This window comes from Capra hircus, chromosome 11 (genome assembly GCF_001704415.2).
Source record: "Capra hircus breed San Clemente chromosome 11, ASM170441v1, whole genome shotgun sequence".
Taxonomy (NCBI): domain Eukaryota; kingdom Metazoa; phylum Chordata; class Mammalia; order Artiodactyla; family Bovidae; genus Capra; species Capra hircus.
Window position 1 is genome coordinate 72,097,159 of NC_030818.1, and position 17,353 is coordinate 72,114,511.

At 55.1% G+C, this 17,353-nt stretch overlaps 1 protein-coding gene across 1 annotated transcript; it reads left to right on the top strand.

The window, feature by feature from the left end:
* On the top strand, positions 3,222 to 11,867 carry SLC30A3 (solute carrier family 30 member 3). Its single transcript, XM_018055513.1, has 8 exons — positions 3,222 to 3,515; positions 7,420 to 7,601; positions 8,192 to 8,338; positions 8,435 to 8,588; positions 9,239 to 9,437; positions 9,665 to 9,770; positions 10,011 to 10,145; positions 11,049 to 11,867. Exons 1-8 carry the CDS (start codon positions 3,421 to 3,423, stop codon positions 11,195 to 11,197), a joined length of 1,167 nt encoding a protein of 388 aa, XP_017911002.1. The 5' UTR covers positions 3,222 to 3,420; the 3' UTR covers positions 11,198 to 11,867.

Consider the following 17,353-nt stretch of genomic DNA (forward strand, 5'->3'; position numbering starts at 1 on the left):
TAGCCCTTTCACACATTAACCCTTGCCCACAGGCTGGGACTCCAAATCTTGCCCAAGATCTCTGGCTCAGCCTACATGCTGACCTCAGCACTGGGCCTTGCTCTCCTTTTCTCCCAGTGTGAACTGGACCAGCCTGAGGCCCCCTGAAGCCCCCTTTTGAGCTGCTCTGTCACTGTATGCTCTGGAAGCTGGCACTGACCTGTTCTTTTGAGAACCTCCAGGGCTCCCTGCCTCATCTCCTTTGGGACTAAGAATAGCCTAAGGACACACCTCAGGGAAAATTAGCATCTGAGGAAGAAGTAAGAGCATCAAGAGTGGGTAAATCAGTAACCCAAAACTGCAGAAGAGAAATCAAGTCAAAGCCAGGAGGCGAGAAAACACGTCCATCTTCTTCACCAGGAATCCCCAGGTGGGAGAGCAAGGTGCATGGCAGGAAATTAATGTTCAGTGAAGATTGAATAAAGTGTTCCATACAGGGCACCAGCCCTAAGCTGTCCTAACTCCTGCACAATCTTCCCATCTCCTGTCCAGGTGCAGAATGTCTTCCTCAGACCTCGCATTCAAGAGGACACTTTGCAAAGATTTTCACAGGGCCACTTGATGGTTTCTTGAGAAACAGGTGCAAGCTGTCTGTTTCAATGCCAAGCTTTTCTTGCATAAATTTCCAAGCAAAAGAAACTGTTGGTATTCTCCCAACCCGTTGCACTCGGCTTCCCCAGGCAGCATGTTCTAAGGCCAGGGAGCTGAGGGGAAGGGCAGCCCAGTGATCCATCTGCTCCGACGCCCCTTTCCCTTCCAGCCTTCTCGCTCCCTTCCGGGTGGCGGGTGAGCACGTGCCAGCGTCTGCGCCCCCTCCCGGGCACCCGGGGCTGCTGTCCTTGAGCCATGCAGGGGCTGCCCAGGAAAGGAAATCCCAGAGGAAGCCATTGTTGCTATCACATTCCCCTGTTGTCGTCATTGGCTGAGGCGTGCCTAGAGGCCCCTGTCCCGCACAGACTCCCGCGGTGTCTGCCCCTTTTCCAGCTCCGGGCGAGGCTACCACATCCGAGCCCTGCGGGGAGAGGTGGCCCCCGCGTCTCCGCTCAAAGGCTCTCAGAGTTAGTTGGTCAAGTCCCAGGCCCGGTGCGGAGCTTCAAAAGCAAACAAACAAACAAACAAAACACAAAAAACCCGACGGCGCCAGGCGAGACTTGCCCGGGGACCTGAGCGAGGACATGAGCTGCACCCTGATTATGACACGACGAACAAGGTGACCTTGGCAGGTGGCTTCCCCTCGCGCCGATTCAGTTTGCTTCCCCATAACCCACAAAGGAAACTGAGGCCCCATGCTTTTCGGAGAGACTGAGGGAAGAAAGCCACGCCACCCTCGCTCCCTTGCAGCGCGTGGACTGTGGGCTGGGTTTCGCGCGGAGAGCCAGGGAGAGGCGAGCGCGTGGAGGAGAGGCTGGCGCGGGCCCCGCGCAGGGCGTGGGTGGAGGCGCGGCGCCCAGGGCGCGCGCAGACCCTTTAGTGCTTCCGTTCCTCGCCGCTCCCCAGCGCGGTACAATCCCTCAGCGCTCGCCGCCCGCAAACCTTGGCACGAGCTGCGCTCTCCCCCGCCAGAACAGCCAGCCCGCCGCCCAGTTTGCCTAATCCGTTCAAGCCTCACCTCCTCCGCGAAGCTCTCTCGGGTTAACCCCATCACTTCCAACCACTCAGTCTGGCATGTACTCCAGTTTTTGTTGTTGTTGTTGTTGTTGTTTTAGGAAGCGCACACGCAGTCTCATTGTCCGGAAAAACACTGTTGGGATTAGATGTCTATCACCAGAACCCTAAATTCATTCTGACAAGTGTTCACAAGTCCTGTGTATTCCGAAGGGTGCGTCTGATGGGTTTCTTGCCTGGGCTAACTAACCACTCCCACCCTCCACCTTCCGTATCCATGCTCTCTCTTCCCCCCCCTCCGACGAACCCTCCTCTTCACAGAATGTGACTTGGAGTGCACAATCCATCACCATCCCCTTTTCATTCCACACTGGCGGCAGGTGTGAGGAGCAGGGAACATTGTACATTTGAAGTTTTAACTCCCAGCTCAGCCACCGACTTCGCTGTAAGCCACTCCTTCCCCTGTGCTTTAGTTTAAATGAGGCAAAATGAGGTAATGCCTGGGAAGGTGCTATAGCTTTGAAAGCTGAGCGCTGCCTCCATGAACTTGGGGCTTGTGACCACTGAGAGGTGGCGCGCTCTTCCCTCCGGCTACCCCAGCCTCTGAGCGACAGAACTGCGGCCAGTCTCTGTCCAGCCGCCAGTGGGGCGCCCTGACCTGGGAGGCAGAGAGCGTGGGGTTCCAGTCCCGGTCCTTTATTCATTGGTCGCATGACTTTGGACACCTCTTCCTCTGGGACTCAGTATATTCATCTGAAAAAAATAGGGGCAATAACTGATTGAAGGAGAGTTGGAAACTTTTTGTCACCCCAAGTCTCTGTATAAAAATAATCATGAGCTGTACAGTGTTTGGCAGCAGACTTTGCTTGCGAATTCCGACCTCACATGCTTCACAGAGGGGTTTCTGGCCAGAGTCCCTGGAGTTCTCCCTGATTTGTCATACTGCTCACCCCACGTCCTTTTTCTGGTTCTCTCCTCCACACCTGTTTCTGCCTCCGTATGTGGGGAGCTGGGGCTACGAGGTGACGGGTGGTGGAGAGGGGTTGAGATGCCCTGGGGTGGCCCTGCACAAGTAGATGTTCCTTGGGCGAAGATTGGTTGGGAGGTCCCCAAACCTGAAAGTGAAAGTCGCTCAGTCGTATCTGACTCTTTGTGACCCCATGGACTGTAGCCTACCTGACTGCTCTGTCCATGGGATTCTCCAGGCAAGAATACTGGAGTGGGTAGCTGTTTTCTCCTCCAGGGGAATCTTCCTAACCAAGGGGTCGAACCCAGGTCTCCCGCATTACAGGCAGATTCTTTAGTATCTGAGCCATCAGGGAAGCCCCCCAAGCTTGAGGAGCTCCGCTTAGGGCTGGTGGGCGGAGCCATGGGCGGGACTAGTCAGCCTGGGGGCGGGGCTATGGAGATTAGCATTCTCTAGAACAGGTTAGGGGCTCAGAGAGCTCCCACCGCCCCACCTGGCTCTGGCGCCGGGAAATAGAGCCATGTCTATGGGGACAGGGCCCCGGAGGCGGGTTTTAGGCGTGGTGGGGAGAGGCTGGGGAGCCTGGAGGCGGGGCTTGGGGAGCTCGCCCCACGCGGGGCGGGGCTCCGGCAGCCGCGGGAGCCGCAGTTCGGACTCCCAGCGCCTCAGCCGCCGCAGTTGCCTTCACTCTGGTGGCCCCGCGTCCCTGCGGGGACTCTGGGGGTCGGCCCGCCGCTCGGACTTGGCGCGGGGCCCGCCACGCCTCTCCCTCCCTCGGTGGGGCCTAGACGGTCGGGGGCCGCGGAGAAATGGAGCCGGCTTCCACTACGGGGGGCTCGGAGACCACTCGCCTGGTGGGCCCCCGAGACCGCGGCGGCGCTGGTGGCGGCCTGCGTTTGAAGAGGTAGGACAGATCTGGGTCGGCCCTCGGCCGAGGAGGGGCGCTACCCTTTTGCTTTCCGTCTATTTCGTTGTCTCTCTCGGCCGGCTGGCCTTCCCAGAGCACCGCGACCCCCTTGGCTTCGTGGCGGCCGGGCTTTTCCTCTCTGGCCGCGCAGACGCCCCCAGCTCGCGCAGCCAGCCCCGGCCCCTGCAGGTGGACACCCCGCTCTGGCTCCTCTCAGCCACCCTCCTCCCGGTCCCGAGAAACTGCTCCCAGGCCCGTCCCCCCAAGCCCCTCGACCTTCCCCGCGAGCGACTGCCCCTCCGTCGGGCCGGAGTCCGCTCCAGGAACCCCGATGTACCCACTGCTCCGGGGGCCCTGCCGTGGGAGCCCCTCGGAGTCCCTTCTGCAGGCCCCCGGCCCTACCCTCCGAGCGCCGGGGTTCGGGGAGCCGCCTCCAGCTGCGGACACCCGGGCCGAGGATGGGCCCGGGCTCCGCAGCGGGTCTTGTCGGCTCCTGGGGGGCGGGCGACCGCGGGGAAGCGAGGGGGCGGTAGGAAGGAGCAGGTGCGGTCTGGGCGGCGGGGGTATTCCCGGCTCCGCACAGACGGGGCCGGGGGCGGCGAGGTGTGAAATGAGGCGCGCCGAGCAGTCGGGACAGCGGGCCGGGGGCGGTCGGAGAACCGCCTCCGCGTCCCGCCGGCTCCGTCCGCCTTGTCCCTCAGAGCGGCCGCGCCGGGCCTTCCCTGGTCACCTCCGCCGGCCTTTTTGTCTGTTGGCCCACCGTCCGTTTATCTCGGGAATTTGACAGACTCTCTGGCTTTTTCTCTTTCCCCATCTCTCCTTTTCCCTCCCAACCCCTGTCCCTTTGTCTCTGCTGCGGTGCCTCTGTGTATTTCTCGCTCCTTCTTCTGGGTGGAGGCCGTAAACCTGGATGGGTGGGCGAGTGGATGAACAGAAGGGAGGGAAGCCCCCCCTGAATTCCTCCCACCCAGGACCGCAGTTGTGGGGGCTCCAGCCTTGGCCCTAGCATGTCTTCACATCCCTTTTGACTCTGCTTCAAGACAGTCTCTCCTCTCTACCTGTCCCCTCTACCCAACTCAATATTATTTGTTGTTTGTCCGGGGTTTCAGAGGGCCAGGGAGAGAGAATTGTCTTTCCTTCTCTCTAAACAGCAGGTAGCCCCACTACACCCACACACCAACAATGAGGCTTCTTTAGTGCCCAGTTAATGCCTAACAAAAGGAAGCAGCCTGTTGATGGCTGACTACCTTGATGCCTGGCTGCGCTGTGTCTTCCCCAGGCCAGGACCACTGCCCCAAAGCTGCTTACCCTCTGTTTGTTCTTCAGACCTGCATCTCTGACTCCCAGTTTCGCCTCATTCTCATATGACCATTAGTCACCAAATCCTGCAGTATTTTCTGAAAGAGGTTCTTCCCTACCTGCCTTCCCCTCCTCTAAAATTCTGCGCAGGGAGCCTCCAGCCTTGTCTGCTCTGGATCACTCCATCTCCTCTCCTCTCTTCCTCCTCTCCTCCTCCCAGACTAGTGCATCAGCAAGGTCATTCATCTCACAGCTCAGAAAAGATCAAATCAATCAGCGCATCTCCCTTTATGCTCCTTTGAGCCCATCACTTTCCTCCTCGGTCCTTCCCTTGGTTCCTCACACTTACGCTCCAAGCTGCATATCTTGTCATTGTCACTCCACATGTCTGGAGCCCCTTTGTTTACCTCTGTGAGGTTCTCCTTATTCCCATTAGAGTTGGTCACTCCTTCCCCTGTGATCTGAAGTCCTTTGTTCATAACCCTTCCTGCCCCAGCTTCTCCTTGCATAGGAAGTCATTTGTGACACATGTCTCCCACCAGCCTGAGCTTCAGTACATGTACACTGCCTGGTATATCTTGTTGAAGAATAAGGACAGATTTCAAAGCCACCCTCATCTCCTGTCTCCTCTGGAAACACACCTGTATCATACCCATCTAGATTCTAAGTCTTAGAAGGGGATTCCAAGAAATTAATCTACCTGCCAGTTTTCCCTAGGAGCACTAAATGTGCCCTCTCCTCCCTCCCACCTAAATTCACCTATTGGCAGAGCTTTCCTCAACCAGAAGACCCCCAGGCACCCCTCCCCACTTTACTACTGGGATTGCCTTTCTATCATCTGGAGCCTTCATCTTCTCTGAAGGTTTTTCTTGTCACACCTCCATAGAATTCCCAGGACTGTATTTTTCTACTTAGGTCCTTTATGCTGTGGAAGGTTCTATCTCCCCCCACCACACCCACTCCCCCGACTTTAGGTTGGGTGGTATCAGGGACGAGAATTAGGCCAGAGTGGAGCTCAGAGTGGTCTGAGCTCAGCCTCTCGAATCCCCAGGTGATGCTAGAGGTGAGGGCCCCCCAGACCCATTCACTGGTCTAGGGAGGCTTATAGTCCTGTGCAGTTAAGGTGGCCTCTGCTGGGTGCTTATGGTCCCACTGGTCCCACTAACGCGTGGCAGACTCCCGACCCAGCGCTCTTGCTGCTGCCACCCCAGCCACAGCAGTCTGCACTGTCTTCTCCCCATGACAACCCAGCTCTGGAATCCGGCCAGTAATTCTCCATGCCAAGAGCTTCAGACTTTTTGGGTCCCCACATTCTACTCCTCTCTTAAAGGGCCACATTCAGCTGCATGTCTAGAGAGGGAAGTGGAAGGACCGGGAATGGAGGCACCTGGAGGTAGGTCCAGGAAGGAGGCCAGGTCTGAGCCCCACCCGGCACTTTCACACCACTTCCCCATCATACTGCCTTCGCTGGCACGTGCACCTCCTCTTTATCAAAAGCCTCTCTATCTGCCCAGGCCCTTCTCAGGGGCCTCCTTCAGGCCTTCCCTGGTGTCCTCATTAGAGTCAGTGTATCCCTCTGTCTGAGCCCTGATAGCACTTTGTTTTCACTGCTCTAAGGCAATAGTTTAGTTAGTTTAGTCACTCAGTCGTGTCTGACTCTTTGCAACCCCATGAATCGCAGTACGCCAGGCCTCCCTGTCCATCACCAACTCCGGAGTTCACTCAGATTCACGTCCATCGAGTCAGTGATGCCGTCCAGCCATCTCATCCTCTGTTGTCCCCTTCTCCTTCTGCCCCCAGTCCCTCCCAGCATCAACGTCTTTTCCAGTGAGTCAACTCTTCGCATGAGGTGGCCAAAGTACTGGAGTTTCCGCTTTAGCATCATTCCTTCCAAAGAAATCCCAGGGCTGATCTCCTTCAGAATGGACTGGTTGGATCTCCTTGCAGTCCAGAGGACTCTCAAGAGTCTTCTCCAGCACCATAGTTCAAAAGCATAAATTCTTCGGCACTCAGCCTTCTTCACAGTCCAACTCTCACATCCATACATGACTACTGGAAAAACCATAGCCTTGACTAGATGGACCTTAGTCAAACAGCTACCTTCTAAAACATCTCACCGTACTTAGGTAGACATTTGTCTTGTTCACCAAAGCCTCCCAGAGATTAGAAAGGATACCCAGTTCATTTGTATTCCTTGTGATGCCTATCATAATGATTTGATTTGGTTGGAGTCGAATCTCAGCTCGACCACTAACCAGCTGTGTTGCCCCATAAGTGCCCTCCCTCTCTGAGCCTTATACGTCTAATTCCTTAGTAAGCGGTAGAGTAGCTCATCTCTCAGGTGCTTTCCTCTGTGCTGTGAGACTCTGCAGCTCTCTATATGAAAGGAAAAGGGAGGCTGCGATCTCAGTTGTCCATTCAGCCCCCATTTCTCCTGTGGCCCTCTGTGTACAAGGCTCCTGGTTTTGACCAGGACTCGGAAAAGGAGAGAGAGATGGGACATCTGGTGAAGCTAATCTAGGGGACCCAGGACCTGGGAGTGAGGAAGGAGCAGGCGAGCCCTTGAGCCAGGCCCCAGATTGAACTGTGTTGCTTGCCTCAGTCTCTTCACAGAGGCCCCCGAGCCCCTCCCTGAGGAGCCCAAACCCATGGAGATGTCCTTCCACCACTGCCACCGGGAGCCCCTGCCTCAGCCGGGTCTCACCCCGGAGAGGATGCAGGCGCAGAGGCAGCTGTGCACCGCCTGTGCTGTGTGCTGCGTCTTCATGGCTGGGGAGGTGGTTGGTAAGTAAGAGAGCAGCTCCTCCAACTCCATCCTCAGGATGCCTAAGTTCCTGAGTAGACATGCAGACAAGATGGGGTTGGCTGGGATGGGGGAGCTGGGTGTCCAGGACTCAGGAAGTAGGAGAGGGTGAGGGACAGGCAGTACCAGGGGGACTCAGGACTGGCTTATCAGTACAAACTGGTCCTTTAAAAGCCCTATTTCTTATTAAAACATGTTATTGTTGGGACTTCCCTGGTGGTCCAGTGGCTAAGACTCCACGCTCCCAGTGCAGGGGGCCTGGGTTCAATCCCTGTCAGGGAACCAGAGCCCACATGTTGCAGCTAAAGATCCCGCATGCCACAACAAAGATGGAAGATCCTGCGTGCTGCCACTAAGACCTGGTGCAGCTGAATGTTTTAAAAGAATCTGTTACTGTAGAAAAACTAGAAAACACGAATGAGTGAAAAGAAGATGTGTGATCCCATCACCAGAGAAAAACCACCATTCACATTTTGGTATATGTCCCTCCCGATCTCTTTTCCATGCCTCCACACGCACAGCATGATATTTGCTTAATGGAACCAGATGATACGTCACTTCACCCTTGCAGGTGGGTACTTGGCGCACAGCCTGGCCATTATGACTGACGCGGCCCACCTGTTGGCGGACGTGGGCAGCATGATGGGCAGCCTCTTCTCCCTCTGGCTCTCTACTCGTCCAGCCACCCGCACCATGACCTTTGGCTGGCACCGCTCAGGTAAGGTGCCTGCATGGCCTGAGAACCCTTCGACCTGGCCAGAAGGTACCTCTCAGGGACCTGGGCCACTCTCTGACAGCTTGTCTCCCCCCGCAGAAACTCTGGGGGCTCTGGCCTCTGTGGTCTCCCTCTGGATGGTCACTGGCATCCTCCTGTACCTGGCCTTCATCCGCCTGCTGCACAGCGACTACCACATCGAGGGGGGTGCCATGCTGCTGACCGCCAGCATTGCAGTCTGTGCCAATCTGCTGTACGTTCTAGTATGGAGCAGGCACCATGTTGGAGGGGGGGTGAGGGGTCCTCCTGCAGGCTGGGAGAGCAGGCTATCTGCCCAGCAGACCCACAGCACATGCACACAATTCTCGCCTTGCTGCCCTGGGGATGTCTGAGAAGGGGCTGGGGTGGAGACCTAAAATTCAGGGTCAACAGACCTTGGTTAAAGGCCTGCTGGGTGCTGGCCCCTCTGCTGGGGACTATCATCAATGTTGTCCCATTTAAAGCATTCAGTTAATGAGAGATGGTCGAGTGGTTAGGATTCCAGCTCTCATGGATGAGAGCCTGGGATTTGATACCCGTCCGGGGTGTTGAGATTCTGCAAACTGCGCAGTGTGGCCAAAACAAATAACGAGAAGTGACAAGGGGCCTTGCCTGCGCAGGGCATGTAGCTATTTCGGTAGTAGGGCCAAGATCTGAATCTACATCTCTAGTACCAAGTATTCCTCCCCCCAGGCGGCTCTGTTTGTCTCTCTTGGACAGTATTGCTTTCTTCTGAGGACTGGGAAAATAGGGAGAAAACAGGTAGAGAAAGGGCTCCTGGGAGGTGAGAGGAGGGGACATGGAAGTGGGTGAAGGAGGCTGGGAGCAGGCCACCTGGGCTGAGCTGCTCTGCTTCCCCTTCAGAATGGCTTTTGTGCTGCACCAGGCTGGGCCCCCCCACAGCCACGGGTCTAGGGGGCCAGAGTATGCACCGCTGGAGGAGGGGTCCGGGGAGCCCTTGCCCCTGGGGAACACCAGTGTCCGGGCGGCCTTTGTGCACGTGCTGGGAGACCTCCTGCAGAGCCTTGGGGTGCTGATTGCCTCCATCCTCATCTACTTCAAGGTACCATGTGTGCAAGCCTGCCCAGTCTTCCCCTCGCCTCTCTACATCCCAGCCCTGCCTTCCCTGGGTCCCCATCCCAACCCTACTCCACCTCCCTGCTCCATAGGATCCCTGGCCCAGGGTTATGGTCCCTTTCCCCTCTCAGGTCCTGTTTGTCCAGGGTGCCCCTAGATCTTCCCCTGAAAAGTTCCCAATTCCCAGGCTCTTAGGGCTTTCTTTCTGTGCAGCCTCAGTACAAAGCAGCTGACCCCATCAGCACCTTCCTCTTCTCCATCTGTGCCCTTGGATCCACAGCTCCCACCCTGCGAGATGTTCTCCGTGTCCTCATGGAAGGTGAGTCTGATGCTGCTGCTTTCCTACATCCCCTGCACCGGCCCTCCCTGACCCCCCAGGACTAGGCACCCCTCTTTCCTCTGAAGAGTGTGTGGGGAGAAGGCTTATTGCTGGAAGGAGGATTCAGGGATGAGGTGAACTGTGGGGATCAGGGTGAGTGGTACAGGATAGGGGAGGTGGGGTCCTGACCTCCGGGCAGGAGCAGCTTTGGCAGTAAGACGTGGTGGGTGCTACTTGCAGGGACCCCCCGAAGTGTGGGCTTTGAACCCGTGCGGGACACCTTGTTGTCAGTGCCGGGAGTCCGGGCAACCCATGAGCTGCACCTGTGGTCCCTGACGTTCACGCACTACGTTGCCTCTGCACACCTGGCCATTGGTGAGTCCACGCTAGCCCCAGCCAGTTACTTCCCAGAAACATTTCTCCTTTCCCCGCCCACCCTCCAAACACAGGAAGCTGGTCTGAATTATTGGGACTGTTCCTATCTCTCTGGCTTTCTCGACCTCTAGCTCTGTTTTTGTATCTCTCTCTCTCTCTCATGCATGTTGGAGCCCTGGACAGGGTGTTCCGGGGGAGATTTCACCCTCTTTAAAGTAGTACAGGGCATCAGTAATCCTTTAAAAGATCACTGGTACCCACAGGTCTAAGTGATGGGGCACAGCGAGGTAAATTGTGGCTTCTCACTCCACGTAACTTTTAAAAATGATGATTATGAAGACTGTATGGCAACTAGGAAAAATGTTTATGGTATAATGCTAAGAGAGAAAGCTGAATATAAAATTATAGCCACATTATGATTCAACTATTTAAAATATATAGGGTGACTCACAAGCTGACAAAGGATTTTTGAGTTTCTTCCAGATGCAAGAAGCAATCAGAGACTTGCAATTTGGATGCCAAAAATATTATACTCTGTAGGATATTTGATGGTAACTCTAGAGGGACAATGGGAACAGAATATTTGACATCTGGATCGTTGTGGAAAATCGGGCGGTGTGGCTGCTGAAATACACAGCTGTACACTGACATCCAAAGAAGCAAATAGCAAAATAACAACAGTTTAGCGTGTTAGGCTAGTCAGTTAGGGATGAGTCTCCCCAACCTTTTCTTTGAACAGTTGTACACGGTTCGTACAACAGAGAGAGAAAATAAAGCTCCCATTCAATCCTGGCTTTCATGCCATGCAAAACCCCTGGGTTCCCCTTCACCCATCCTTATCTGGACCCTGGCCTGGCTCCCCACTCCCCAGGGAGCTCGCTGCTTCTTATCACTCCCCCGCAGACTCCACGGCCGACCCTGAAGCTGTCCTAGCTGAAGCTACATCCCGGCTCCACTCCCGGTTTGGATTCTCCAGCTGCACCCTGCAGGTCGAGCAATACCAGCCCGAGATGGCCCAGTGCCTGCGCTGCCAGGAGCCCCCCCAAGCCTGAGCCCCGGCCCCAGCCTCACCCCACTGCCAGGCCCAGGCTCTGCCCTGGACTCTCCTGCCTCCCTGCTCACAGAGAAGGGACGGAACTGGGCCCGCACCCTTCCCCTCTCCCCCGCTTCCACCTGTCCCCTCCAGCCCCAGTGGGCAAGACCAAAGTGTGTGTGTCGGGGAGTGGGCCAGAGTCAGGCTGAGCAGGGAAATCAGTGCGGTGGTTGTGGGGTGGGTAGAAGTCCTGTGGTCCCCGCTCCCCGTGGTCTGGGGAATCCCCAGTGTCCTTTCTGTGCAGTTCATTTGTCTGCGTGGCAGCCTGGCTGGCTGCGGGTATCTGCCTGTCTGTGTGCTGTCCGTGTGCCTATGCCTGGGGGAGGTCAGCAGGGGCCCCCTCCCCATGTGGCCCTCGCTCTGTCTATGCAGGAGCCCCAAAGCCCGCACTTTGTCCGTGTGTTCTAGCCCTGTGGTTCTGTGTCTGTGTGTGTTTCTTGGTGCTGTGGCCTGTGTGTCTCTGTGCCTTGCGTGGCTGTGCTGTGATCTTTATGAGTCTGCACCATCTGTGTGTCCGTGTGGGATTCTGTCTGTCCATCCTTCCGTTGGTGCTGTGCCCTCGGCTGTCCCAGAGAGAGGGAGACTCCGCCGAAGCTCCACCAATAAACTTGTGTCAACTGCACCTCTCAGCCCTGTGCCAGCTCCTCGGGAGGGGGACGTAGAATCGGTCATCTGGGAACTGAGGGAATCCCTCGGCCAGAGTGACCTTGCACGGCCCCCCTGCCTCCTTCCCAGCCCCTCCACCTTCAAAGATCTGTTGCAATGTCATGTAGGCCGAAACCCGCCAGTCTCTTTACTACCTTCCCCTTCTTGGCAGCATGGAATCTGGGTCCTTGACACAGGGGGACACCCACACATTCTGGGCTTGGTTGTAGGAGAAAGCCAGATGGCGAGGGGCCAGGAGATCCCAGAGAGTCATTCTGACGGGTGGCTGGTGGGCCGGAAGCTGTGGCCGTGTGGGGGAGTGATTGGACCACAGTGCTGACCTGGCTGTGTGCTCAAGCTGTGGGAGGTGCTGGGGAGCAGCCCCCAGTCCTGGCTGCCCCAACTCTGACTCCCAGCAACCAACTCAAGTCCAGGTTTAAGCTGGGGGCCCCAAGGACCTCATTCATCATTACCCTCCCTTTGTCCTAAGAATCGATTATTTTGACAGATTTGACCTTAAAAGCCAGTCTCATTAAGGGATTGTTCATTTTCTCTTAAAAAAAAAAAATCAAACTTTGTACTTTGATTTTGGATCTAGTGCAAGAGTCTACTAGCCTTCCCATCCTAGGATGATATAAATTCCAACCTGCAGCAGAGACCTGGAGCAATTTCATTAGCCCATGCATATTTCTCCAAGGCTTCTCCCCCACAATGGAAATATCTTTAAGTTATCTTGATTTTTCACAATCAGGAAAGCAATGCATGTTTGCTTTAAAAACCTATCAAAAGAGGGACTTCTCTGACGGTCCAGTGGTTAGGACTCTGCATGTCCACTGCAGAGTGCACCGGTTCCATTCCTGGCTGGGGAACTAAGGCCCCACAATCCATGTGACCCAGTCCAAAATCAAAACCTATCACAGGAAAATGTATAAAGTGAATGCTTCCCCTAAAATCTTACTCCCAGAGAGAATGGAGTTTGGAGCCTGCTTACATTTTCTCATCTTCTACAAGAACATAAAAGGATCACTTTACAGTGAGAACATGTAACCTGCTTCTGTGATGCAGCTCTCCATCTGGGTGCATCTTTCCAAGTCAGAGATTTCCACAGAGATTTCATCACTCATTTTAAGGTGTGGCCTTTGGACCCATTGAAGACAGGCCTCCTCACTCTGCTCTCCAGCTGGGGGCCTGGGACCAGGCTGGGTGAATTGTTCGCTGCTGGTCGGCTGGCCTGAGCCGAGCATGGGAGGATGAGCTGGCAGTCCATCACACTCGGCGCCGAGGCTGCCCCAGCTGCAGTCTATGCTTTGCTAGTTCCTGATACTTTCTCATTTTACGACTCATTGATTATAGGCCCCAAGTGACAGGATGGGGGTGGGGGAGAGGGAGGAAATGAAGAGCGGAGAAAACGAGGACTAGATTTTCACACTAGGAACAGCCTTAAACGGCAGCCCTGCCCTATATGTACCAGGCTGTGTCCGCTTGCAGGGGAGGGGACAGACCTCACACAGCAAGCGATCCATCTCAGCCCCCAACCCATCCACTCCTGCAAAATGGAGGAAGAGAAAACGGAGGCTCAGAGAGGGAAAGGGACTTCGGCAAGGTCACCCAGCAAGTGACCGGGGCAGTTGCAGAGCTTGGGCTCTCACTCGCTCCCATCCAGGCCCTTGGAAGCTCTCACCTAGTTGAGTTTCTCAGCAAAACTCTTGCCCACTCCCTCCCAGCAACCTGCTGCCGCTGGCTCGCCCATCCTGGCACTCTGTGCTCAGACCCCTTGGTTCTGCCCTGGCCTTCTGCTCATACTCTGGTCACTGGTAACCCCGCTGCATTCCAGCTTTCCTAATTACTAAAAGAGGGGTGATGTGACGTTGTGTGTGTGAGTGTGCCTGGTATTAAGACGGCGTGGAGGAAAAGGTTACCTTTTGTGTGGAATCCTGAGAATCAGGGGAGGGATTTCAGGGCAAAGGGTGACCTGGCACCCTGACAGCGGGGACAGGAGCCCCACATTTACTGAGCTTATACTTGGCGCCAGGCACTGCGAGGCAGAAAGTGTGATCTGTGCTTTATAGATGAAGAAACTGAGGCTAACCCTGCCCATGCAGCTAGTCACTGTCAGAGTTGAGTCAAATTCAGTGCTGGCTGCACCAAGTCCCCAGCCCTTTTCCACACCGCCCTGCCTTTCCACCCCCCTCCTCCAGGCGTTGCTCTGTCGGGGACAGGGAAGGACAGAAGAATCAGGAGTGTTTGCCCATTCGCAGGGCACTCCTGAGGGAGTCCAGGAAATCCTTATCTGCAGGAGCTGCCTGTCCTCCCTATTATCTCCCCAACCCACCTCTCCACTCGCTTACCCAGCAGGCCTGTTCCTCTCAGTGTCCTTCCTTGATGATAAAAATGACTGGTGGAGGAAGAGGTGAGGAGAAAGGGCCGGGGAGGGGAGGGGACCAAGGGGAGGCTTGAGGAAGAGCAAAGCAGAGGAGGGCCCATCCGTCAGCCCAGCCCTGGCAGCTCTTTACACGGCTGGTTAATAATACCAGGGGAGGAGAGGGGAGAGGGCCCCTCTTGAGGCCCAGAGGGACTAGGAACAGGGAGAACCAGAGGAATAGGAGGTGGACTGGAGGGTCAGAGCGCAATTGTAGGAGAGTTCGAGAGAGGCCAAGGAACTAGAAGGAAAACCCAGAGTGGGAGGCAGTAGGTTGAAGGGCCTCGTGCTTCGGAGACACAAGGGGGATGTGGGGGGTGGGGTGGGATCAGGGCAGCTGGGCTGGCCCTGCCCTCCTCACAGAGCCGCTCACCTGGGGGCAGCCGGACCAGCTGGCTGCAGGCGGGACCAAGCCTTCCTGTATGAGGGGCAAGGGCTGAGGACTCAGGGAGCAGGGGGGCAGCCTGTCTGTGGCCAAGAGCAAGCTCAGAGTGATAAAGCGGTATCCTCCTCCCTCCAGGGACTCTGCTGCCCCTTCCAGCACTTCCCTAAGATGTGGTCCCATCCTGGCTGCCTTGAGCCACGCTGTCTGAAACAAAAGGGGGAGCAGCGTCCCCCTGTGGCCTGTGGTAGCAGCCCAGGCAGCTGGAAGATTCTGGAGGGACTGGCAGGATGTCAAGATATGCTGGGAAGACCCCTGCCCCTCTTCCTGGCAGATTCCCCCACCTCTGTGGGGAACTGCTTAGGGAGTTCCTTTTATGGTTTTTTAGGGGATTTGTTTTTGTTTTTTTTTTTTTTTTTTTTTTTTGGCCACACCATGCAGCTTGCTGGAGCTTAGTTCCCCAACCAAGAATGGAATCTGGTCCCAGTAGTGAAAACGCCAAGTCCTAACCACTAGGCCAAACAGGGAATTCCCTAGAGAATTTCTTTTATACTTGAAAGACTTTTCCTCCCCAACTGTGAGAGCTCCCTGGGCCTCCCTGTCCCAGCTCTGAACCCCTAGACCATCCCCATAAGCACCTGATCAACACCTTCCAAAGAGTGCTGGGCAGTTCCCAAGTGCCCGTGGAACAGAGCCCGGGGCTACACATGCAGCCCTGATCTCAAAGGCTCCCTCAAAGTGGGTCCTGTTGGCAGGACAGATGAGAGAGAGTTGGGTGGGGAGCATGGGGAGGAGGAGGGGCCAAGGGTTGCCAGAGCCTGAGTCCCACGCCTGCAGCTGCACTCCCCACCCTCCCTCTGCCCCAGCCCTCCTCCCTCTGCCCTCTGGCTTTAGCATCCGCAGCCCCTTGTGTGGGTGGTGCTCACTCAGAGGACAAATCTCTTGTCTGGGCTGAACTTCTGCACCTGGCACCAACCTAGAGGCCATGGTGGCCACCCTGGGCCACCCTCACACCTCATCCGTGGGCTATTCCTGGCCTCTCCTCGTGAGCTAGAACTCCCAGTCCCTCTGTTACCAAGCTCCTACTTGCTCACTGCACAACAGGCCAGTAAAACTGAGAAATGAATTGTTGGGTCAGGAAATAGCGACTGTATTCAGAAAGTCATAAGACTGAGAAGATGGTGGACTGGTGTCCCAAAGAACAATCACACTGGAGTTAGAATTGTGGCTGTGTTTACTGTTTATGGCTGAGCCACATGGGGTGTGGGGTCTTAGGTCCTTGAAGGGATAGGACCCATGCCTATCCCTTGTGTTGACCGCTAGACTGCCAGAGAAGTCCCTCAGGCTTCTGTCCTAAAAGGGGAGGACACGTGGTTGGTTGTTACAGACTTGTTGGTGCTGGAATCTTTTGTTCTTGGCAGCTGTTTAGGTAGGTCTGGTCACAATGTTCCTATAAACCTCCAACAAGACAAATATTATTCTCTGTTCTGCAACTTTTTATCTCTGTGTGAATGGAAAAGTGTTAAACCTTTAAAGATCAGAACCTTGAGACTATCCTGTATATTTTAGGCTATAGGCAAACTTCTTAATTTGTAGCAAAGGTAATGTGTGTGTTTTAGTCACTCAGTGGTGTCCAGCTCTTTGTGAGTCCATGGACTGTAGCCCACCAGGCTTCTCCGTCCATGGAATTCTCCAGGCAAGAATATTGGAGTGGGTTGCCGTGCCCTTCTCCAGGGGATCTTCTGGACCCAGGGACTGAATCCAGGTGTCCTGCATTGCAGACAGATTCTTTACGGTTTGAGCTACCCAGGAAGCCCCTGAAGCAAAGGTAATAGTTAAAAAAAATAAAATTAAAACAAGCAAACAACAACCCAAATCCTCTGGAAGATTTTATGGTTAATTCCTAAGTTAATTCTCCTCACAATTGGAGAAAAGCGCAACAGCCTCTGCCATCCTAGCCTAGAGCTATGCTCCTGAGGAAGACTGCAGGCTTTGGGTGTGGATGGGTTTCCTTTCTTAAAGAAAAACAAAAAAAATCTTCCCGGACTAGAACACGGAAGCTTTGTGTAGGTGATCTCCAGGTGCACCCCTTTTGAGTTTTCTTCTCTCCTCTGGTACCGTGCTCATGACACCTGGTCCCAGGGCTTACTGCCTGACTTTTTCTGATGCAAACAGTCAGAGCATCCATTTCCATTCTCTGATTCCCTTTGGCTCAACCAAGACAGGCTATAACTTTTAAAAGGACTGTCGCCAAAAAGCCTAGGGAGGGACAAAAGAGAATCCAACCCATGAAATAAAAGACAGCTAGAGCTTCCCAAAAGAAGCAGGTTTCAGACATTAACAACAGCAAACTTGCCTTTTTCCTGACCTTGGAGTCTGCCCAGAGATCACCTCCTGGCTCCCTTCCATCTCGCCCACCTGCTGAACCAGAACAGGGTGAGATCTGGACCTGGTTGCACAGGATTTCTGAGAGAGTGGCAAGGGGCTGAGGTTGCCTGGTAGATTGATAACAACCCCTGAGGGAAGGCACTGCTTTCCTCGTGTTCGTCTCCCTAGCACCAAGCTCATGGCCTGGCACCTCATAGACTCTCAGCAACAACTGCTGGGAAGGAATGAACCAATCGATGGAAGGAGGGGGAAGGAATGGGCGTGCGGTCAATACAAAGCCA

Bases quoted from the DNA above. Each gene is read 5' to 3' on its own strand.
- SLC30A3 (XM_018055513.1), top strand. From the start codon at position 3,421: ATGGAGCCGGCTTCCACTACGGGGGGCTCGGAGACCACTCGCCTGGTG. The intron at 7,602-8,191 runs GTAAGTAAGAGA...TCACCCTTGCAG, and splicing joins CATGGCTGGGGAGGTGGTTG to GTGGGTACTTGGCGCACAGC. The intron at 9,438-9,664 runs GTACCATGTGTG...CTTTCTGTGCAG, and splicing joins CCATCCTCATCTACTTCAAG to CCTCAGTACAAAGCAGCTGA.